The following is a 23,978-nucleotide window of genomic DNA, read 5'->3' as shown; positions in this document are numbered from 1 at the left end:
CTTGTTTTCATAAGTTTTGGGATCCTGGCGGACTTGATTCTAGGTACAAGATAGTTCTTAAGCTACTGGTAGCTAAGAACAAGGAACAAATATTTGGACAACAGAGAAGTGAAATGCACTTGATCTTTTCACTGCTGGCTTTTCTTATTTCTTCTTATTGGCGTCATCATATTGCAAAATTGAGGCAAGCATTATATTGGTGTCACGAAAGGGAAGTGGATGCTATTGGTGGCATTATATTGTTTTTGTTTGTTCGTTCACAAATCTGTTCTTACCATAACAGTATCCTACGAGAATCAGAGAGTCCATGCCACCTTTACACTGCTAGCTCTATGGGAGGTTCTTCCATTGACTTGGCTGTATTGCAGCAAGAGAATCTATACCCAGCAACTTTCAAGTTCACCTTGTTGGTTCAGTTTTCTGCGTGGAGTTTTGCTAAGGTGGTGGTGTTTCAGTTTTTTCCCGTGTTCTGTGACCGTCTTGATGCTATATTTTGGGAAATCATCTTCTGGTTATAATTTCAGCCTTGAGGACAAGGCTTGTTAAGGGGGGTGGAATGATACACGACCGAATAAAGGTGGCTTTGCTGGACTGAATTTGGCAAAGCCCTCAACGTCTTGGGCCTAATTGGACTGTGGGAGAACACGTGCAGCGCAACTGAGTAAAGCTTGGGCCATTTAGTTTGTAATTTAATTAGTTATGTAAGGTGAGGGATTAGTTGAGCTGGGTTAGTTGAGATGGATCAGTTGAGTCTGTTTTTCCTTGTTTTGGTTTCGTGTATAAAGAGGGGAAGAAAAAGCTGTGAAGGGCATGTTGAAAATTGTAACAAAAAGCAGTTGAGACGAGAGCTCTCAATCTGAAACTCTCTTTTTTTTTCCATTGTTCTTATTTCTTGTTCAATCTATACCACCAATCCTATCAAATAACAAGGTTTTACATAATGTTTGACAACAAAAATGAAAACCTAGAAAGAACAAAAAGAAAAAAAAAAAAAAAACCCAACTTCATCACGTTTACCTTTATTTTATAATGTTTGACAACAAAATGTAAAGCGTATGAAAGGGGGAAAAAAAAGTTCGATATGGTCAAACAACAATTAAATCAAATTGTACCAAATCTTTGATGAGAGGAGGAGATTCACACAAACATGCACAAGCACAATTTTATTGATAATAGCACACAAACTCTTATATTAATTTCAGTCTCACGTCTTTCTCTTTTGCTCACTCAACTCCCACACTTAAAACTGAAATACAAACACATACAACTCATTCAGTAGCCTCCAAAATGAGGTTTGTTTTGGTCTCTAGTCCTCCCCTGTCCAAACCCCTATTGATTGGATTGAAGATTATATGGATTGAATTGGAGATTATTTGGATACTATTATTGTTATTCTTTCTGCAATTAGTACAAATTAATCAGAAGCACAAATGTGGAGAATGGATATGGCATTCAAACCTTTTCTTCTCGTTTCTTGTGTTGTCCAAGCCATAATCGGCCTGTCGAATAAAGATTAAAAAGAAGCCATGACCACCACATGCACTTGAGTGAAGTACTATCTCTCTGCTCTTGAGATCCTCGTCGGGCTGTTTTTAGCTAGTGTTTGAATTACCTTCACATATGCTATATACCACATTACCACTAGAGGAAGTTTTAGTGTCCACGAAGGAAAGAATACCTTGCCATCATAATAAATAGGCTGCACTAGAACTCCAACGGTACCTCAAATAACAACAGAGATGAGCTATAAATCCAGATATTATGAGTTCGAAATTTGCAATTTTGAAGCTTAAAAATAATAGACTTACTGAAATAAAAAAAATATGCAACATGAATCTAGTTGAGATCCATCAAGCCCTGAAAAAAAAAATTAAAATTATTTTTGTAAGTTTATTATTCTTAAACTTGAAAATAAGTCATTGATACTATTTGCAAGTGGCAATAGTAAGTGTCACCTTCAATTTTAATGCCTCGTCCTTTGGTAGGTTGTGTGATGCTATCGCATTCATGGCCTGAACCACCTAGAACAACTTTTCTAACCACATTTTTTCCCTGAAAGTTCTAATTCATTGCCTTTGTCATTGGTTTGTCGTTTTCGCACCAAAAATATAATTTATAAAATAGGAAATTAACAATTATTCCGAAGAATAGCAGTTAAGTCCGAGATCGTCCACGGAGAGTAAAAAGCTAAGTTGCAATACGTTCAATTGATTTCTAATTTAATTCTACAAAGGAAAAGGTCTGAATTTGAGTTGATTTGATTAAACTAAAACTAAACTAGAAAGTAGATTAAAGGAGTTGTAAACTGATTAGAGAAGGGACTAGGGTTTCCGATTTAGTCTTCCCCTGTAACGCAATTGTTTTGAATCCTAGGGTTCATATTTAACATTCAACTAGATCACTATAGGGTAGCAATTCCTATCAATAATTCCCAAAAAGATAATCAAGATTCGCACTCCGTATAGGCTACCTCAACATGGCACGGATCGTCCCATTAGATTTAACACCAACGGCATGACCCGTCTCACGTCGTATAGTCTATCTCAAAGCTTATCCTGAAATATTAAAAACCATTGTATGACAGTGCTTGAAACCATGGATACAAACACATTCGAATGTCAGAAAAATATTAAACTTCATAAAAAATTATGAATCGATCAAGTCACACGATCAAGTTGAATATAAAACCTTAGAAATCTAGCAACTACGCTACTTGGAGAGACCTCCTCATCACCCTAGTCAAGGGATTTAGCCGCTCATGGAGCGAGAATAAATAATCGTGAAACAAATAAACTCCATTGAACAATAAACTAAAAGCTTTGCAGATCGAGAATAAAAAGATTAAACCCCGAATCTTGTTTTCTTCTTCCGTCATGTTGCTATTGCTCTGGCCGAGGCGTGATCAACAGTCGCATAACTCAATTGCTTTCTGTATGCATGAGAAAAGCTCCTGATGGCAGCCCCCGTTCTTACCGTTTCTCCGTGGGAGAAAGAGATCCTAGCATGGCAGCCTCCGTTCTCGGTTTATGCGTGGGAGAAAAAGATATCCTCCTCTTACGAAACCCTTGCTGCTCATTTTGTATTTGCCGTCAGTCAGCCATGGGCTCCAATGTACATATTAACTTCCTTACTTAGGCCCACAAGTCAAGCTTTTATTGTCCAAGATTAGCCTCATTGGTCCATTACAAATATGGATCCAATAATTAAAATCATAAGCTCAACAAACTTCCGTCCGAACTGAATTTGCTTTCTACGTGGGCCCATCACATAAAATAATTCTCAATTTAGCTCCGTACGCTATTTAATTGCTCCGCGAGTTCTGAAACGCAATTACCAAGTATCAAACCTCAAGTAGTGCGCTAAATAGACATAACAAGCCTAAGTTAGGAGGCGTAAATAAGCATATTTACGCACCTATCAGGAAGCAACTAGAACAACTTCGTTTGTCTTCTTTTATCCATGCACGTGAATCACTCCCAACATCCCAAAGGAAGGATGAGGGGCTGTTGTGCCTATCTCACAACAGCGTGCAGCTGTGCCAATTTCACTATCTGTTTTAAAAAATCAATGGTCCAGAAAAGAGTTATTTATGATTGGTAATAGAATACTATTAGCGGTAATAAATAGTAGGACCATCTAAACCGTTCAAAATACTTTTGAACGATTTAATTTAGCGCAGCTGCACGCTCATGTGTCCCCTCGCTTCCCAAGGCGGTAGTTAGGCATCAAATTTTAAGGGACCATTTGCACCTTACAATGGTCAATAATTACCCCGGGCAATGAAAGTGATGACATCACAAAAGTGATGCCATCGAAATGAGGTGTGGATGACCTTACCCAAGAGCTATGGTGTAGCGTAGAATGTGCATTACTGGAGGTGCGCACCATAAAACTAAAAACTCCAAGGACATTCAACTTTCGACAACATCCCAACGATTCACATCCTTATTGCTGTTGGTGATGCGACAATGCATGGCTTGTGTGTTAGATACTAGTTCTTTAAAAAATTAATTAGTAAAGGTTATAAGAAGTTAAAAAATTGATTTTGAGAATTGAAGTGAGACTTAGTATGGGATCCTAAATAAAGTAGATAATTTCCATTTATTGAACGAACTATATATCCTTGATACGAGTATGTACACAGCTGTGCGAGCTAATTGACTGAATGATAGAAAAGGCAACATAATTTTTTGATTCAAGTAAAACTAAAACTAATAATTTTAGGAAAAAACTGAACTCTTACAAAAATAGAAACAAAAATGTGAAGAAAACCGAAAGATGTATTATTGCTTGTGTATGAAACATAACCCTAGCATGTCTTTATATAGGCTACAATGTTCTTGGTCACTAAGAAATATAAACCAAATAGGAAACATGCATTATAAAAAAATCAGCCCAACTTGAAAACATGAATAATAAAACCTACAAAACATGGTAACATAATATTTCTAAATATTATGTTAACATCCCCCTCAAACTCAAGTAGATCTACTTGAGTTTGAAAAAGTCACGAGAAATCAAGAACAGCCAAGCCAAAAAGAAACCAGGAGCAGCCATGCCAAGCTAAGCCAAGAGAAAAACCATGAGAGCCACAGAACAACCAGAAGCCATGACAGAAGAGATTTGAGTTGAATCCGAATGAGCAAGCCAACTACATGTTACTACGAGTACCCGGCAGATAGCAAAGAAATTTAGGCCGTCCGCCGAGAGCAAAAATTCCACAGGGCCTAGATCTTATAGCTCTGATATCATGTGAAAAAAACCGAAAGATGTATTATTGCTTGTATATGAAACATAACCCTAGCATGCCTTTATATATGCTACAATGTTCTTGGTCACTAAGAAATATAAACCAAATAGAAAATATGCATTATAAAGAAATCAGCCCAACTTGAAAACATGAATAATAAAACCTACAAAACATGGTAACATAGTATTTCTAAATATTATGTTAACAAAAAACAACAGATACAAATGAAGAAGTACAAAGTTCAATGGGGACTGTGGCCCTGGTGGGCCTAGAGTGGCTCCGCCAATGCCCAAGAGGTAAGGAAGAAGAGTCTTCGGCCGTGGAAAATTAAACAGCGACCTCCTAGCCTCCTTTATAATTAGAAAAATCAGATTCAGATCCCTCTTTCAAAGTTTTGTAAAATGCAGTTCTAGCAACATATATTGCATTCATTTTAAACGAGTTTGGGAACCATCGCGCCTAAGAAAATTTTGGTAGTGATCTTATTATTATTATTTTTTTATCAGCAGAAGAAAAATTTACTACAATAGCAAAAGGCTGAGAAAAACTGCATTACCGCGATATGGATAAGTTACCCCATAAGGGCAAGTTAATCGGTAATGTGAAGAGCCCGCACTTAATTAGGACTTAGTACATTAGTTTTGCCTCTTTGTGCTTATTGTTTCTTTTTAGTTTTTGCGAATTGGCTCGTTTTCCTTATCTCTCTTTGAATGGAAATCTTGTATATGCCGAATGGCTTTATCGAATGAGGCTATTAGCTTCAGATTAAAACAAAAACAAAAAAAAATCCAGGCCTAGTATATATGTATCTCCATCCTCAACCAAGCACCTCATAGATCAGACCTCGTAAAACCCAGCACAAATATATAGCACTCCCTCCGTTTGTCTAATTCGCAAAATCAGAACATAAAAATAAATACAATTTTTGCGGGAAAGGTTCAAAATTTTTTCAACGTTTTACTAGATATTCGACGTGTTCTTTAATTCAGGAAAAAAGTTTGTATTTTTTCTTAAAAGATATGCATTATTTTTTAATCCTCGTTTTACAGACTGGACAAACATTTTTGGACGAAAACTTTCATAAGAATCTTATACCAAACTGTATACAATTCAAACGTATCTCCCCCCAGTTCCTATGGTAAGCACGACATGCATTTCCCAATGCATTTCTAATTTGCTGGGGTTAACTTAATTTCCGGCAATTGAACGTAACAATTGGACGAAAAATCAAAGACTGAAAGAATCACCAAACCCACAAAACATGGATATATATATATATATATATATATATCCATGTTTTGTGGGTTTGGTGATTCTTTGATTTTTCGTGTCCGGTTCCCCTAAGGGATCCCGCACGGCTTACCGTGCGGGACTCTCCTTTCCCGATCAAATTGCGACGATCCGAGCCGCTCAAAGTGATCAGAATGTGATTTTAAGGGTACCCGGGAGAAATCAGCAAAAAAAATGATCGGGAAGGGCTTGATCCGAACAGTTTTTTATTGAACGGTTCAGTAAAAAACTGCTCATTTTTTATTATTTCTCGCGTGGTACCCTTAAAATCACGTTCTGAACACATTGAGCGGCTCGGATCGTCGCAATTCGATCGGAAAAAGGGAGTCCCGCACGGTAAGCCTGTAGGGGATCCCTCATTGGATATAAAGTGTGTGTGTGTGTGTGTGTGTGTGTATATATATATATATATATATATATATATATATATATATATGAGTTAGGTTCCGGTGAGTGATCCCTCATTTTATTAAAATGCGGAACTTTCCTTCCCGATTGAATTTCGATGATCCGAGCCGCTCAAAGTGATCAGAACGTGATTTTAAGAGTCCCTCTGAGAAATCAGCAAAAAAAATGACCGGGAAAGGCTTCATCCGAGCAGTTTTCATTGAATGGTTCAAAAAAAACTGCTCAAATGACGCCCTTCCCGGTCATTTTTTTTGCTGATTTCTCGCTGGGACCCTTAAAATTACGTTCTGCACACATTGAACGGTTCGGATTTTCAAAATTTGATCGAAAAATGAAAGTCCCTCATTTTAACAAAATGAGGGATCCCTCACTTGAAAATTCCTCTTATATATATATATGACTCCATTAATCCTAACAGACTATCACTATAGACTGTGAATCTACTGTCTCGTAAAGACAGTAGGACTGAGGAATTTAATCATTTTTTTGTAAGTGGTTTAACTGCTACTTGTATTAATCCTACATGAATATATTTATATCCTCTTTCTAGGTGTCGTTTAACTGAATGTTGACTAAGAAGAGAACATCTTTCTTCTTGTTTAGTAATAGCATAAACATGTTCTGCAGTTTTTGCTACTTAATCCGTACGAAAAGTATCATCTAGGAAACTTGACTTGTAAATTTCTTTTACTGGGATTTTGGGAATATTCCAATTAGTTAATCCTGTGTCTAAATCATGGTATTCATGTTCTTCTTGATTGACTATATCCGCTAACTCAGATAAAAAGCCATTGAAGAACTGGCTGAAGAACTACACTTAAATAATCTATTCATTGTGTTTAATTCTACAGATTCTTCTTTTAATATTTTAACCCTAAAGATTTTTTAATTAATATTTTAATCCTAAATTATCATGATAAACACATACCCTACCTGACACATACCCCAGATTTTTTCCCAACCCCTTCACTACCTACCTAGGACTTACTCACGGGGACCTTTTACGGATTATCTAAGGTGGTCAGATGACAAGGTGGTTGACCGATGACAACCGAACTAAAATATTAACTAAAATTTCAACAAGATAAAATATCAAATGAAAACTAAGCAGGAGTAAAAATGTTACGGCCTAGCATTTTTCTTTTATTTAATTAGTAATATTATCGTTATTAATTGGTGTTATATTTGGGTCCCAATTAATTATTTTTGTGAGCGCTATGAATATTGATGTCACGATTGTAATATTTGGGGTATGAGATTAATTTTGGATAAAATGGTGGTATTGAATGGTAATTTTATTAATTGTGTTACGTTCTATCTTAGTCGAATTAACTATAATATAGGGAGTAGTGGGTAATTTTAGAAAGTTAGGAGATGTTTCACGGTATAGGGTTTTTATTTGGGCAGAGCGTTTGAGAAAAGAAGTTGAGAGAACTTTGGGTGAAAGAAAAAGAGAGAGCAGAAGCAGCCGGAGGTTGTGAGGTACTGGTGTGTCAGTCGAACTTCTTTTCCCGATCTTGCTCTCGGCTTTGAACGGTATGTAATCTTGTCTTTAATGTTTCCATTACTTTCCACTGAAGTTTGGAGGAGGGAAGCAGTTGTTGGGTTTGTTGGGTTGCACAATCTTTTTGTGGCATTAGAATTAATTGGGTGTGATATGGATGGAGTGAGTCGGTGGGTGAGAGTGTGTGTCGTGTGTGCGGCAACGGGTTAAAATTATAATAGATGTCGTGTGCGGTGCTGATCTCTGTTGTCGTGGTATGGGAATTGCTAGAGTAAGGAATATTCCTGTGGAATCTGTTCAAAAAAAAGGAATACTCCTGAGGAATGATTTTAATAATTTATGGTGGCAGTAGACTTGGATGGTTTTGGTTTTATACGAGTTTCGTTGGAAGTTATTTTCTTTTAATGTTATTGGACAGTGGTATGTGCTCATGGTTGGAGGCATGGAGTTTGGTTTTAGCGGTAGTGATTACAGAGGGCAGTAGTTAGGATTAGGCTAAGTTTTATTTTGATAGGAAGTGGTATTCTGTATCTTCAAGTGTATATATGTATAGTTAGTCATTTTGTTCTTTGTTCTTTTATTCAGGTTAACATCTTTTTGCGCATTCGATTGCATTACTTTTGGATTCAGGTGAGTAGTTAAGTTTGTTACGTATTTTCGAAAAATTCCTGTGTCTCTTAAAAGTGTTTCCTTCAGAAATTTATATGAATGTTATTCGGAGACTCAAAATTATTTATAAGTGTTTCTATTAATTGGCATGCGATGAATTTTATGAGATCAATTGTTAATATTCTTTTTGGTGAGAACTTGGTGGATATTAATGGGAACATTTATTTCGGAAGTCCAGGGAACTTATTCCTTCTCGTGTTGGTGACCCTGGCCATTGGGGAAAAGACCGTGTTAGGCCGGTGACCCTAATGCTCAACGGCTTTCTTTCACCGGATCGTCTTAGGGAAAAGTACCATGGGCTGCCAACCCTGGTGACTCTAAGTTCGATATTGGATCCAATTTTGATGAGATTTATTTTGGCCATGGTACTATTTGATTGTGGTTTCCCATTGTTGATGGAGTTAATGTTGTGATCACCACCAAGAATATTTATTGGTTAAATACTTCATTGATTAATTTGTTATTTTGCCGGACACCTCGTATGCCAAATTAAGTTTAATGGTGAATTATTTTAATCCCCGCTTTCAATTTTATTTATTATACATACTTGCTATTCACTGAGCTCGTCAGCTGACGGATTTATTCCAACTTCTCTTTCAGGCAAGTTGGGATGTTAGGCAAGGACTCTGGCGGCATCTCGGGGATTCTTTTGTTTGACCTCCTTAGGGTGTCTCATCTTAGTTTTATTTTAATAAATCGCTTCCGCATTCAAAACAATTGTCAAATAATGAATTCTTTTTATTATTGTTGAATTACTGGTTATTGTTTAGTTCATGGGATGGTTGTACCCCATGTTTATGATTGAGACTCATTTGGCATTTGATTTGATTAATAACGAAAAAGGGATCATTTGATTTTCAGTTACCTTGATTTAATCAGGCTGCGTGTTCCATGGATTGGCCTCATGGTTCACGGCCGGTCACTTCTCATTTTTTTTGGGGTGTGACAAAAAACAACTTACAGATTACTTTGAGTTTAATTCTTCAACAATTTCCTACTTGGCTTTGATACCATGAGGGGGGCGGAAGGAGGGATACAGTGGAAGAACATGGGGTTTAATCAGAGTAATAGGTATGTCGGTGGAGGAGAGGGGATGGAATTTACTTAAAGAAGGTGAGACGGTAAAGCACAGTAACAGCAATTATAACTAAATAGTAAAAGCAAATTTAATCATGAATACTAAATAGTAAAATTCGTGTGTGAATAGTGATTATGAATAGTACGAAATGAATAGTAATTTACTATGAAAAGTAAATGCAATTTTACTGGTATTGAATTGAATAGTATAGTTTTCTGGTAATGAATAGGTAAGCTGAACAAGCTCAGACTTACAGTGAGTACAGAAGTAGAACTTCTTTCTTGACTAAGTATGGGTGAACAATTTCTGAAAATCCAAACTTTGTTGACTTTCTCTTACTAGAAAACTAAAACTTGAAAATTGAACTTCTAAATTTCTAAAAATTATTGTTTACTTTCCTTCGCGGATCCTTTTATAGAATAAGGTCTGGAGGATTACAAGTGCTGAATGACTCAGCCATGTGACTAAAGTGACTAAAGTGGGTGATTGTTCCTGCTTTCGGTGCTAGTGGAGCAAAAAACAGAAATGATTGCTGACTGTTTCTCCTTTCGGTGCAGATGGGGCCAAAAGGGGAAAATGATGACTATTGCTACTTTCGGTGTCGGTGGGACCAAAAGTAGTAATTTGCATTTGACTAAATTTTCATCGTGTGACTGGCTTTTGACTGTCGTCTTTGGATGCTATTGTAGCAAAATTGACTATCTCAGGCAAATGGGTCCTGAGCATCTTGGAAAGCGGATCCATATGGATTCTTGTGTGATGTTGGTGTAGTTAATTCTGCAGATGAATTGTCATCTTCTTCTTGACTGGCTTGAGCAATGAGTTGTTGGGCTAACATTAGTAATTGATATATATATTAACTTAGGGGACGGACAGATAATTTTCCTTCTGCCAACAATTTCCTGCACAGTCCGTCATTCTGGAATGGAACAAATACTAGTAAAAATCATACAGAAAAGCTGAGAGCTTCCTTCGCCAACCCCTCCGCGCATTCATTTGCTTTGCCCAGTATATATGGCTAGCTAGTAACCCCTGTGAAGAAAAGAGAAACGATGTATTATTGATTGTATTCAAATCATAACCTAACACGCCTTTATATAGGTTACAAAAGGCATAACAAGGAAATACGTATAATATGGAAAACAAGACTAACTAGGAAATATAAATAATAATCTGCCTAAACTAAAAACAGAATAATGAAGCTTAGAAAATATGGCAACATAATATTTCCTAATATTAATTACGTTAACAAATGTGAGTCGCCAGTATGCAATCAAAATTCCCAAGTTAGTACATGTATCCATGTTACCAAGTCATGCTCTGCAATGTTTCTCTAATTCTCTTATTATTAGTCAAGTTGTCCCCTGGTTTTTCTTAATTAAACAAGTTTCACCAATAATTTACTACTATGTGATTGACCTGGAAGAGTATGATGCGTATTACAATTTGATTAGAATCTACCACAAAGGTTACATATATAAGAATCGCCCTGGAATTTGTTGATATGCGCACAAGCTGATCCGGATATCCAGTTACTAAAAAAGAAGAAGAAGAAGGTAACATAAGGATCACTTACAGTTCTCTGACACTGTCTAGTCGAGTTTATGATCGCCATTCGCCACTGTAAAAATTAACTAATGGAATGCAATTCGATAAAAAGTACTCGTATTAACTGTTGAAATAAACGTTGGATTCATGCAGAATCGAGGTGTCCCAACAATGACTGAACGATGTTACAGTAATGTTAGCAAAAAAAAAAAAACCAAAGGCCGAGGCGAACCTGGACTAGACTTCGATCAATTCCAACATCTAATTAGTATCATATTATTAGTCAAGTTGTCCCCTGTTTTTTTGTTAACTAAATAAGGTTCATCATTATTAATTTACTAATAAGAGATTGACCATGACATGCACGAAATAAAAGTATTTACCACTGAAATAAACGTAGGATCGATCATGCAGAATCGGGTTGTCCCAACACTGATTGAGAGACGTTACATACCCGAAGTTGGAAGTGTCTTCTTCAACAAATACATCAACTTCCTCTTCATTCATGTGAAACAACATTTCAACTCCATTATCGTCTTTCACGCGTAGGTATTTTGTCTTGTCCTTCTTGGAGTTGTAAAAGAGTACCTTGTCATACGTCGGTATCTTTAGACAAGAACAGATTTTTGAAAGCAGCTCATTGTAGGACATGCCGTCTTCAATCAGCATAGCTTCAGAAACACCCCTATCGTAATTAAAGGTACCATCAGGGAGTACCGTCCTTGTTCCTTTCCAATAACAAATGCAAGTCAAACGCTTCTTCTCTATGTCGCTCATATTTAATTAACATGCCACAAACATTAAGGTGACAAACGGTGAGAATAATTTCTACAAAATAATAAAAAGAAATAACGTCACATAATATGTCCATACGTACCATAAATAGTAATGCATGCGATGAACTAGAGATAAGAAAATTCAATGGTTTAGGATTGAATTTGACCTACGAAATAGAGATGCATTTTTAGCCAATCAATCATGTATTATTACCAACAATTTACCAGTTCTTTTACCAAAAAATGTCATAAAAAAATGAAGGATGTCAATTAATTTATTAATTACGTCACATTGAGCTACATGTCAAATCCTTCAAGATTTTTCTCCTCAAATGGACAGAAAGGCGTGGTGGGCAAGAAAATTGACTAAAGGGGAAACGAGAAATTCAATGAAGAGGAAGACCGTCATTGTCAAGACCATTTTACCCTTCAAATTGAAGGGCAAACCACTTTCCCCGAATAAATTTAATTCTGCACTAATTTGTCTCTCGTTGCTCTGATCTCTCTCTCTCTCTCTCTCTCTCTCTCTCTCTCTGCTCTTTGTTGCTCCCTCTCTCTCTCTCTCTACGTTGCTCTCTCTCTCTCTCTCTCACACAAACACACACACTGTTAGCCATTCCGGAAGCTATTGTATTAGCACACAGAGAGTAGCTAGTGGGTATAGTATTACCTCTCGGAGTTTTATTGCTTTCCACAATGTTGGATTCCCTGTCCACAATGATTGAACGGCATTACAATAATATTAGCCAAGAATGAGTGCAGCCGAACTAAACTTCCATTAATTCAACAATATTTGTGACACAAATTAAATATACCTGGTACTAGTATCGAAAGGGTACTGTTCCTCAACAAACACATCAACTTCGTCTTCATTCAAGTAAAACATCATTTTTACTCCGTTAGTGTCTCTCACGCGTAGGTACTTTGTCTTGTCCATCTTCGTGTTGTGAAAGATTAACTTGTTATGCAACGATATACTCAGGCGAGAAACGATTCTCGAAAGCAACTCCCCTCTTGCCATGTCGTCTTCAATCAGCATAGCTTCAGAAACACCCCCGACATACTGGAAGGTACCATTCGGGAGAACCCTCCTTTCTCCACCGTAATAAAAAAAGCAAGTCAAACGCTTCTTTTCTGTGATGCTCATATCTAATTAATATGTATAAACATTAAGGTAACAAAAGATGAGAATATTATTCCTACAAAATCACGGAAAAAGTTCAGAGAAATTAAGTTCATACCATATATAGTACATGCATGCATGGAAAGATATGACCATATAATCGTTTAGGATTGAATATGACCTTCGAAATAGAAGCGGACTTGTGAACTGGGGGATGGTGTTGTGTCGAATAGTGCACAATATTGTGCTGCATGTGCACATACTATCTGAGTCGTCCGTTCGACAATCTAATGGCTTGAATCGCATCGCCATCGTGTAGCATCTGAGCTATCCATATATTGTAGAGATGAGATCCGAGTCATTGAATTGCCAAACGGACAACTCGGATGGTGCATAGCAAATGTGTTACCCCTAAGCAATGTCTTGTCCAGGTTAGACTAAAGCTCTGGCTAGCTTGGTGTTCCACATTCTCTTTCTTAAAAAATAAGTATTTATTTTCCATTTTCAAATTTAAATATAATGAAAATGAAAAATATTTTTTTGATTTTTTTGGTACCGTTTAAAATATCTCAATGAGATCTATCAAATAAGATCCATATTATTAGAAAAATTATTCACGTAAACTCATGATATTTGAACTTAAAATTGCATTATTAAAAAATAAGTACTTACTCTCAAATCTGGAACGGGGCAATGCCCCTAAGCAATGTCTTGTCCAGGTTGGACTTAAGCCCCCTTTCGTGTAATGATTGAGCAAGCTGGTGGGCCTTGTTTGGCCTTTGGTCCCTCCCTGGCTTCTTCTTAGAGCTGTACCGATGCTGAGCAGCAAACGCTGGCGTTTGGGGTGCCTATCAGGTCAACCTAGCTAATATATGGTATGGATAAACACGGATCCTAGCTAATATATGAATTTTGTTTGAACAGGTTGGGTTCATCGCCCAAACCACCCAACCACAATCAAAATGACCTAACCAGACCACAATAACAAACAGGTGCGGATGAAAAAAATGACGAACTGCGGCGAGCGATTCGGTTTCGTTTCGCCCAAAACCGTACGCTGGGCAACCCTAGCTAGCGTAATTGGTCCTTTATGGCATGTTTGTTATAATCAGCATATAGAAGGGGCGGGGATATAGAAATCCCCCAAATATGGATATCCAGTTGAGTGAATCTCGGTGTTTATTTGCAAAAACAGAGCCAGATATGGATATATAGCCTTTTGTTTTTACCTTTCCTGGGAGGAAAGTTGTCTTTTGTAAACTTGTACAATTAAAACGCTAGTTGATGTTATTATAGTTAGCGCCTCGGTGATAGGCGCCCTTTTTTCAGCCTCACTAGCGCATAGCCATTTTTAAAAGCATTGCTTGTTAATTTGTTAAATGCCCTATAAATTCTTTTCAATTAGAAACTCTTTACACCCGCGTGAATTTCTTTACCATTGACAAACACACACACCCATGTGAATTTTCTTTACCATTAACAAATTCAAAAGCCCCGTGAATTTCTTTACAACTAAAGAATTCACACATTTTAAGAATTTATTGAAAATTCTGTGTATTTAGGTGTATGATGGCCACAGTTTTTTTTTTTTTTTTTTGATACGAAACTCAGAAAGTTGGCCAATTTTTGAATGGCCAACTTTCAGCTTTAAATATTCGGAAGGTAGCAATTGAATCTGACAAGAAGCTAGCTATTTCTCTATAGTGTCTCAATTAGTTCCCCCGTGGACGTTCTGCTAATGTATTACCATTATCAAATTAATTCACAGACCCTGTGAACAAGAAGTTTAGCTCCCAGATCTTACATCTTCTAGCTGGACTACTGCTGTAGGGGAAGTAGGCAAACAAAAATGCTACGCCACAGATATCGTACACAGATCTAGACATAGATGTGTGCGGAATCGTGCAATGTATGTGAGCCCCATATTTACCTTGTCGAACCCATCTCTGTTCAGACACAGACAGTTCCGGACATATCTTTGTCCGAGTATGTGCGTCTATCTCTATATAAGCCATTTGTGTCTACTTACAAATCATTTAAAGTGCGTGAAAATTGTGAATTAAAATAGCTTATTAATAGACTCATACTAAGTCTTGTTAATTTGTTAAAAATAGGAGTCCAAATAGTTTTAACGTGTTCCTTTATTTTTCACAATTTTCACACGCTTTAAATTGTTGTAAGTAGAAAATTTAACTTCAAATGAGTCATACGTTGAAACCAATACCGGATCGTAATTCAATGCTTTGGACCGGTTCCATTCCACGAGTTTCACATATAGATTTGGTTCTCAAAGTTTGTAATTTATGAAAGTCGATCCATTTAGCATTGATGTACGATATAACTGAGCCAATCCGATCAATAATAATTTGTAAAATTGGTACGGATGACTGGATTGGCTAGACCGTTACCTGGCTGTGAAGAGTCGGCCATATTTTGGTGCCGGTGAAGTGATTGATAGCAAATACTCCTCTTCCAAAGTCACTTGGCCAGTGTGGAGCTCTCTCTAATTGTCGGAGATTTCTGCTGTACAGTTGAGAACTCTGAAGATGTTCTACGGTATTAAAAGATGAGATCACTAAGATCTGACTGTCCATATTAAAAGGTTGTAATCTAAAGTGGATTTAAAGTAATAAGATCTGACGGTCTATATTAAAAGATGAAAAGGCCAAAAGCAAAAAGGTTTCGGAAAAACCATGGGCCAAAAGCAAAGTTGTTTATGAAAAGAGTGGAGTTGCTTTTTGGGCTTTGGTTTGAGCATTCGTTGGCAGGGTTCCTAAACAAACCAAACAGCACCGCTCGAGCTTGACTTGACTTTTTTCGTCGAAACTAAGTACAAGCTAAGCTCAATCACTTTTTACTGTTAGTTAATAAATTCAATCCCTAAAAAAAATCAATGGCTTCATCGTACCGATAAAAATCTTCCACGGAACCACATTCATGGCATTGCATTACAACAATTGTTGGCTCAAGTTCTTTTCACTTCTCATCAAGTACACGATAGTTTGAAACTTCGCAAGTTTAAGTTCAGGCTTGAAAGCATGAGATCTCAAAACTTTAAATTTGAGTTGAGTTTGAACAATTAGTCTTCAAAACTTCTCAAACTCGATCCGAACTTGAATGCATGTGTCCTGTAATAAGGACTTGAGCCAAGCATGATCAATGCTGGGTTAGGCTTCTTTGGCTTGATTAGTATATCCCTTACCTTTATGTCTATCTGGTGACTATCAATTGACCTTGTTAGATTTTTTCACTCACTGCTCATCTAAAATACTTAAACTTGGTTAATTTAGAGGCTACTCCATCTATTATTAACTGATTTTAATTAGGTTGAAACTAAGAATATAAAGAGATAATAGAGCTAGATCTTTGATGACTTCATCTCTGTGGTCGAGTCTCTACCAATGTCACTTGAGAAGGAGTGCTAGACTTTATTTTAAATCGCTTACCTAAGCTAACCAAGCTTGGTTAATCAAGAGATTATTTCACTTATTTTCAATTGGTTTTAGATTGAACCCTCTAAAAATCTAACATACCTTTTTGGATACGAAGGAATAAGAAATCAATGGAGAATGGCGGAGATACATGGGGACCATTGGGGGCTCAGTGATTTTTGGTTTTTTTTTTTTGTTAAGTTTGTAAAAAATATCTTAGAAGTTCTATTAGTATGTGTAGCAGGCCGAGCAAAATGGCTCGGGCCATTCCGAACGTGATCTAGTATTACTTTCAACTCCAAGACATCTTTCTTTGGACGTTCGGATCAGCAACCGTAGCCGAGGGTCCCTGTCGCCGAGGGTTCCTCTAATTACACCTCCTTTAATGCTCCATTCCCTACACCTGCTCGGGGTGGAGGATACGTTCGTTTGGATAGCTGCCGAAGGTCCCACAACATGCTCGGTGCCGAGCATGGCTTGGCCGACGATCCAGCTCATCCGCATCAGAACAGCAACCCTGGCTATGATGATGGTCGTGACGTCATCCAAACGGTTATGAGGACAATGATGGTGGCAAGTGAAGGTGCCAGCTCATCATGAAAACGGTTGCAAAACCCTAAACGTGATACAATAGTGACATCAGCCGACGCGTGTCAAGCGTTGGTGCAATCTTGGAGACCAAGCGAAGGGTTTCCTATAAATATCCCATTATGCCTTCTTGGAAGAGGTATGCTCAAACAAAACCCTAGCTCCCAATCTCTAACTCTTCCTGGCAAGCAACCTGACTCTTGCACCGGAGGGCCATCCCGGAGTCCCTCCGGTGTGGTCTCTTAGTCGTGCTTCGTTTTGCAGGACTGATCAAGGAGATAGGAGCTAACCAAGAACCCACATTCAGAAAGTACGAACCAACCGGAACGGAGCTCCCACAATTTGGTGAACCCGACGTGAACTTGATTCTCAGATCCACGGCGGCTCCTCCACCTCGACCGCCTCGTTCGTACCTAAATACCTCACCCCTCGAGATCTCCACCAGTCTCCTCCAAAGAACAATGGGCGGAGCACCACCACCACCTCCTCTCTTTCAACCCCTCAGTTCCTCTTTGCACATCACCTCTGAAACTGGTATCAACGCTGCCTCTCCATCTCACCCTCCTGGATTTACTCCTCTAGGCGTGAGCTCTTCCATCCAACGTCCAGTCGGCCTGAGTGAAGATGCTCTAGCATACGTACAAATGCTAGAACAGTAACAAGAACAGACCAACGCTGATGTAGCCCTCCTACGAATGGAAATCGAAAAAATTAAGGCCAAAGAATTTCCAACGGCATCCCACTCCGGATCTCAGGGTCGGCGCCGGAGAGGAAATCTGCCACCCCCTCCTCCTTTGGGTGTTGATGCGCGGCCAAAAAGAATCTCAGTCCATGACCGCCTGGACCCACCATTGACAGACCATCGAACTGGGGACAGCGCTCGCCTTAGGCAGCAGCTCTCACCAGTTCATAAACGTCTTGGCAATGGTGCGGGACATAGAGGCAGAAAAGGACAGCGAGAGGGGAGCCCGCATACTATTTTCTCAAGTTCATCGACTGGAGACGAATACTCCCAGGGCTCCCAAAGCTACGATACCGTGGAATTCCAAGACAACGATTAGGCTCTCATCCCGTACAAATCCGAACGGCAAAGAAGCCGAACGCCAAGAAGAAACGGGAAAGGTCCCAGAGCCATCGGATCGAGCATGATGAAGTCCCTCGGGAAAAAGCCTACGAAGGACGAGCAACAAATTCAGCAAGCACTTGGAGGCTAAACCGTGAAAGGAGTGTAAGTGTCGTCGTTCGGCAAGACGATCGCCCTAGCCAACGAAGGGTTTACCATACCGAAAATCTTCCAGAAGATGACTACAAAAAGGTCCCCATAGAGAAGAGGGAGAGGGGATTTCAACGTCGGCAGGATGAGAACGAAGGAAAACAAAGGGAACAAGAACTCCGAGCATCAAAGAAGTCTCGAAACGCTCGGGAAGGTCTTCCCCCTCGGCCAACCCACGAGTACCAATTGAAAAAGCTGACAGAATCACCCTTCTCGGCCAAGATCCAAGCAACGTTGCCGAAGCTAGGTCTACATCTACCCAAGTTCCAGAAGTTCGATCCCAGTACGACCGAGGCATACACCCATCTCATCAGTTACAGAAGCACCATCTCTTGCTTCATCGACGACGATGCCATCATGTGCAAAGCATTCCCCTCAAGTCTTGGGCGCCTCGGCTTGCTTTGGTTCAATCAATTATAGGCTGGATCGATCCATAGTTTCAAAGAGCTTGAAAGAGCTTTTAACTATCGGTTCATCACTAGCAACAAGCAAGCCAAGGAAGAAGATGCCTTGGCACAGATGAGAAAGAGGCCCGGCGAGACGCTTCGGAAGTATGCCGAACGTTACTGGCAACTGTTTAACGAGATACCCGGTGTTGATCAATACTGGGCGGCAAGGAACTTCAAGAATGGGTTGGAAACAGGAAGCAAGATCCTGGATGAACTGGCAATAAGGGCGCCTCATGGAATGAACGAGCTAATGAGGACGGTAGAACAGTTCTGCTCCTACGAAGAGTTCCTCGCCGAGCGAGAACTCCAAGGAGGACAAAACTCAATCGTATCTCAAAGCCTTCATGTCCCTACGCCCCAAATCGCACCACCGAAGCCTGTGGTCGCTGTCCAGCCGAAGAAGCAGGTCAACACAGTCAAGGTGGCAGACAAAAAGGGGCCGAAAGCTCATGACTATATAGCTGAAACCACAGTTTTCAAAGAGCCAATTTATTTCCTCCTCCGTACGATAGAGAGGGAACCGTTCTTTGTTTGGCCGAACCCTCCCAAATTGAACACAGAAGAAGGCAATAACAACAATCGGAAGAGATGCTCGTACCATAATGAGCTCGGGCATTACACCACGGCTTGCGCTCCCTATAAGGCACTTTTGGAAAATCTAGCGACACAAGGACTTCTTGATGATCATATCGATTGGACAAAGACGCCGAGGAGACAGCCGAATGCTGGTGGACAAAACCTTATTCCACGACCAGTCGGAGTAATCAACGTTATTCATGGGTCAACAACAAAAGAGGCAGCAAAACAGCTTCGTCAAGAGCTTGTCAAAGCTGAGAATATTTCCCAAGTTTTTTCCATCGATCGTGCTCCAAAAAGAGTCAAAACGCTCGAGCGTCCCTGGTCAATGTCCTTCACCGAGCAAGATCTTCAACGCATACAAACCCCCCATTGCGACGCTCTGGTGGTCACACTCCAAATTTTAACTCACTCGGTCAAAAGGGTGCTTATTGATCAAGGAAGCTCGGCAGAAGTGATGTATTTATCTCTCTTCAACGAGCTCAAAATTCCACAGTCGTGCCTATTACCAGCAGAAGTCCCTTTAATTGGTTTCAGTGGCACTCCAGTTTGGCATCTCGGAAGGATTACCCTCCCTGTCGTTACGGACTCGGTTGCTTCTAATCAAGAATTCGTCGTTGTAGATGCACCGAGCCCATACAACGCAATCCTTGGACGAAATTGGCTCCATTCAATCAAGGCCGTCGCCTCAACCTACCATCAAGTGGTCAGGTACATCGGCGCTAACGGCAAACAAGAAGACCTATTTGGAGATCAGTTACAAGCCAGATAGTGTTACGTCTCGGCCATTGGAAAGTCATCAAGCACCAAAAGAGTACATTGGGTTGAAGTCCCTGACAAACCAGTTCTCGAAGACGTCGGATCTCTTCCTGAAGAGAAATCAATTGAGGATCTTATCAAATTCCCACTTAACGAGGATGCATCACGTTATTTCATGCTCGGCGCTGGTTTATCCCAAGCCGAGAGTGAAAAAACCTTGCAGTTCCTCAAAAGCAACATCGAAGTTTTTGCATGGACGCCGTATGAGATGCCAGGCATTGACCCAAAGCTCATCCAGCACTCCCTCAAAGTTTCAAAATCAGCAAAGCCTGTGATTCAGAAGCCTCAGCGGTCGGCCAGCATTCACGCCGACGCAGTTAATGAAGAAGTTGGCAAACTCCTCGAGGCTGGCGCCATCAAAGAAGTACAATACCCCACTTGGCTCGCGAACCCTGTGGTGGTGAAAAAGAAGAATGGAAAATGGAGAGTTTGCGTGGATTACACCAACCTGAATGATGCTTGTCCGAAAGACTGTCTACCCCTTCCAAAGATTGATCAATTGGTAGATGCAACGGCGGGTCACGCTCGGCTGAGTTTCTTGGATGCTTACCGAGGCTACCACCAGATAGCCATGGATCCCGACGATATGGAAAAGACGGCATTCATCACGCCCAGAGGCCTCTTCTGTTACCTGGTTATGCCGTTCGGCCTTAAGAATGCGGGTGCCACATTCCAAAGAATGGTATACCTGTTGTTCGGAATTCTCATCGGAGAAATCATGGAGGCTTATATTGACGATATGGTGGTGAAAAGTCTCAAGGCCGAGAATCACCTCTCTCATCTTGCCGAGGTCTTTGCAATATTGAAGAAGCACAAGCTACGGCTTAACGCCGACAAATGCGCCTTTGGCGTTAGCTCCGGGAAGTTCCTCGGCTATTTGGTTACTCGGCGTGGTATCGAAGCAGATCCGAACCAGATCTCAGCTATACAGCAATTGAAACCACCATCAACTCCTCGGGCAATTCAGAAGCTAACCGGGATGGCAGCGGCTCTCAACAGGTTTATTAGCCGCTCGTCGGATAAATGCCATGTCTTCTTCCAAACTCTCAAGAAGCAAAGCCGACGAAGTTTCAAGTGGACGGAAGATTGTGATGCAGCCCTCACCAAGCTGAAATCCTATCTTTGTTCGGCTCATCTTCTTGTCAAACCAGTAGCTTTTGAAACTCTCCATCTCTATTTAGCTGTCTTTCCACATGCCGTGAGTTCGGCACTTGTCCGACGGGAAGGCCTTGAGGACCAACCTATCTACTTTTCAAGCCGAACCTTGCTCCCAGCACAGACTAGATATCTGCCATTAGAGAAGCTTCTTCTAGCATTGGTTACAGCAGCTCGGAAATTGCTCCCTTATTTTCAAGAGCACCCTATCATAGTTCTCACAGAGTTTCCACTTAAAAATCTCTTGAGGAAGGCTGATCTATCAAGCAGAGTATCTCAATGGGCGGTCGAATTAGCAAACTTTGATATCCACTTTGAGCCTCGAACTGCAATCAAGGCACAAGTATTGGCAGACTTTATTGCTGAATTCACCCCTGGAAGCCCGGACGAGGAAGCATTGGTCAAGCCTAATTATGGGATGCTAGAACAACAAGAGGCTCGAAAAGTTTGGAACTTATTTAGCGGAGACGTTTGGAAGTTGCACGTTGACGGGGCATCAAACAGTCACGGCTCGGGTGCAGGGGTCGTTCTTATAAACCCTTGGGCGTCCTTCATGAAAGTGCTATCACAATCAACTTCCAAGCCACAAACAACGAAGCCGAATATGAAGCTCTGCTTGCTGGTCTCCGAGCCGCGGCAAGTTTACAAGTTGAAGACCTACAAGTGTTCTGCGACTCTCAGCTGATCGTCAATCAAGTAACAGGTGATTATGAAGCTCGGGACCCAAGAATGATTAAGTATCAAGCTACCGCTCTAGAGTTAATCCGAGGGTTCAAAGGATTCCAAATCGAACAGATCAACAGAGAGAACAACGCTCATGCCGATGCTCTCGCAAGTTTGGCCTCGGCAAGCAAAGCATCTGAATTCCGACACATCAGCTTCGGCGAAATCCACCAGCCAAGCTTCGAAATCTCGGAAGAAGTATTCAACATTTCCCTCGGCCCAAGTTGGATGGATGAAATTGTCTCGTTCCTCAAAGATGATACTCTACCCTCTGACAAAAAGGAGGCCCACCGTGTACGCAGCAAAGCAGCCTACTACTGGATCTCTGAGCTCGGTCAACTATACAGGAAAAGCTTCACTGGGCCATATCTTCGAGTTGTTCACCCAACCGAGGTCCCAATTATTTTAACCGAGCTCCACTCTGGCAGCTGCGGATGTCACTCTGGCGGCCTTTCCCTATGTCAAAGAGCTCTCAGTCAGGGATACTTTTGGAAAGGAATGAAGAAGGATTGTGAAGAAGTGGTCAAAAAGTGCAAGCCTTGCCAACTTTTCTCCCCCATACCAAGGCAGCCCGCTCAATCTCTCAAACCTATCACTAGTCCATGGCCCTTTGCTCAGTGGGGCTTGGATATAGTTGGCAAACTTCCAACTGCCCCTGGAGGCTTCAAGTTTTTGATCACTGCAACGGATTACTTTTCAAAGTGGGTGGAAGCCGAGCCGTTAGTCACAACAACTGAAACAGACGTTCGGCGATTCGTTTGGAGGAACATCGTCACAAGGTTCGGCGTGCCTTATGCAATTGTGTCGAATAATGGCTCCCAATTCGTCGGAAAAGAGTTAACTGGACTCTGTGCTGAGTTCGGAATTAGATTCTTCAATTCAACCCCATCCTACCCCCAGGGCAACGGCCAGGCCGAAGCCACTAACAAGACTGTTTGCGCTGGCATCAAACGTCGGCTTGACTCAAAACGAGGAAAATGGGCCGAGGAACTGCCTAGGGTCCTTTGGGCCTATCGCTCCACTCCCAGACGCTCCACTGGCCAAACTCCCTTTGCAATGGCCTTCGGCATGGAGGCTGTCATCCCACTGGAATCAAGGTTCCCGACCCTGCGCACCGAAACTGTTGATCTAGAATCCAACAATGATGCAGTGGCAACAGAGCTTATCTTAGCCGAAGAAAAGCGAGACGATGCTCAGCTCAAGTTAGCCAACTATCAGCAGGAAGTCGCTCGGGGCTACAATCGAAGCGTAAGGCTCAAGAAGTTCAGAGCCGACGATTGGGTTTGGCGGAAGGTTGTCCGAGCCAACCACAAGACAAAAATTCAAACCGAATTGGGAAGGACCCTATAGGGTGATTAAAGAGGTCGGCAACGGCTCGTACAAGTTAGAAGACAAAGAGGGAAGGGAAATTGAGAACCCCTGGAACGCTCTGAACCTCAGGAAGGCCTACCTTTGAAGTCTCTCATCGGTCTCAATCTATCACAGAAGCCCTCAAGACTATTACTTTTCTCCTACCACAATGCTGTACTTGTTTTGACCATCTTTTATTTAATGAAAAGTCTCTCCTACTTCTTAAGCATCAGTGTTCTCTATATTTGATTACAATGATTCAAACATCAATCGCTATAAGCTCGGTATTCTGACAATCACAGCTACGTTCGGATTTCTTTAGTGCAAACATGTTATGGCTCGGACAATTTGATTTCCAGCCACAACTCGATTAAACATATTGGTTCGAGTATGTTCATACTTTGACTTGAACAAATTGCCACTTAAGACATTTACTTAACATATTACGTTGGCACAAGACTGGCATTT

General features: G+C 40.4%; 3 protein-coding genes and 1 long non-coding RNA gene across 4 annotated transcripts in view; 3 read left to right on the top strand and 1 right to left on the bottom strand.

The window, feature by feature from the left end:
- Positions 1-15,859, bottom strand: part of LOC131325334 (uncharacterized) — a 64,764-nt gene extending 48,905 nt beyond the window's left edge. Inside the window, exons 1-3 of the mRNA XM_058357533.1 lie at positions 15,555-15,859; positions 12,839-13,172; positions 12,694-12,731 (exon numbers count right to left, since the gene is read on the bottom strand). Coding sequence (XP_058213516.1) covers positions 12,694-12,731; positions 12,839-13,172; positions 15,555-15,576 — 394 coding nt within the window. The 5' untranslated portion in view covers positions 15,577-15,859. The remainder of the gene's footprint in view (positions 1-12,693; positions 12,732-12,838; positions 13,173-15,554) is intronic.
- LOC131325335 (uncharacterized) lies at positions 8,305-9,485 on the top strand. The gene is made up of 2 exons (XR_009199661.1): positions 8,305-8,582; positions 9,222-9,485. It is a non-coding gene; the product is annotated as an uncharacterized LOC131325335 (long non-coding RNA).
- A 3,098-nt stretch (positions 15,860-18,957) lies between the features above and the next one.
- On the top strand, positions 18,958-20,235 carry LOC131326819 (uncharacterized). Its single transcript, XM_058359705.1, has 2 exons — positions 18,958-19,359; positions 19,531-20,235. Exons 1-2 carry the CDS (start codon positions 18,958-18,960, stop codon positions 20,233-20,235), a joined length of 1,107 nt encoding a protein of 368 aa, XP_058215688.1.
- Positions 20,236-20,919: 684 nt separating this feature from the next.
- LOC131326817 (uncharacterized) lies at positions 20,920-23,915 on the top strand. Its single transcript, XM_058359702.1, has 5 exons — positions 20,920-21,708; positions 21,775-21,996; positions 22,119-22,553; positions 22,863-23,362; positions 23,870-23,915. Exons 1-5 carry the CDS (start codon positions 20,920-20,922, stop codon positions 23,913-23,915), a joined length of 1,992 nt encoding a protein of 663 aa, XP_058215685.1.
- Positions 23,916-23,978: the final 63 nt, after the last annotated feature.

The sequence above is a fragment of the Rhododendron vialii genome, chromosome 5a (genome assembly GCF_030253575.1).
Source record: "Rhododendron vialii isolate Sample 1 chromosome 5a, ASM3025357v1".
In the NCBI taxonomy this organism is placed as follows: domain Eukaryota; kingdom Viridiplantae; phylum Streptophyta; class Magnoliopsida; order Ericales; family Ericaceae; genus Rhododendron; species Rhododendron vialii.
This window is presented reverse-complemented; position numbering and strand designations above follow the sequence as displayed.

Coding starts and splice junctions, on each gene's coding strand:
- LOC131326819 (XM_058359705.1), top strand. CDS start 18,958: ATGAGAAAGAGGCCCGGCGAGACGCTTCGGAAGTATGCCGAACGTTAC. Junction 19,360..19,530: donor ACTATATAGCTGAAACCACA/GTTTTCAAAGAG, acceptor GCTCCCTATAAG/GCACTTTTGGAAAATCTAGC.
- LOC131326817 (XM_058359702.1), top strand. CDS start 20,920: ATGCCGTTCGGCCTTAAGAATGCGGGTGCCACATTCCAAAGAATGGTA. Junction 21,709..21,774: donor AGGCTGATCTATCAAGCAGA/GTATCTCAATGG, acceptor ACTGCAATCAAG/GCACAAGTATTGGCAGACTT. Junction 22,554..22,862: donor GAGTTGTTCACCCAACCGAG/GTCCCAATTATT, acceptor TACTTTTCAAAG/TGGGTGGAAGCCGAGCCGTT.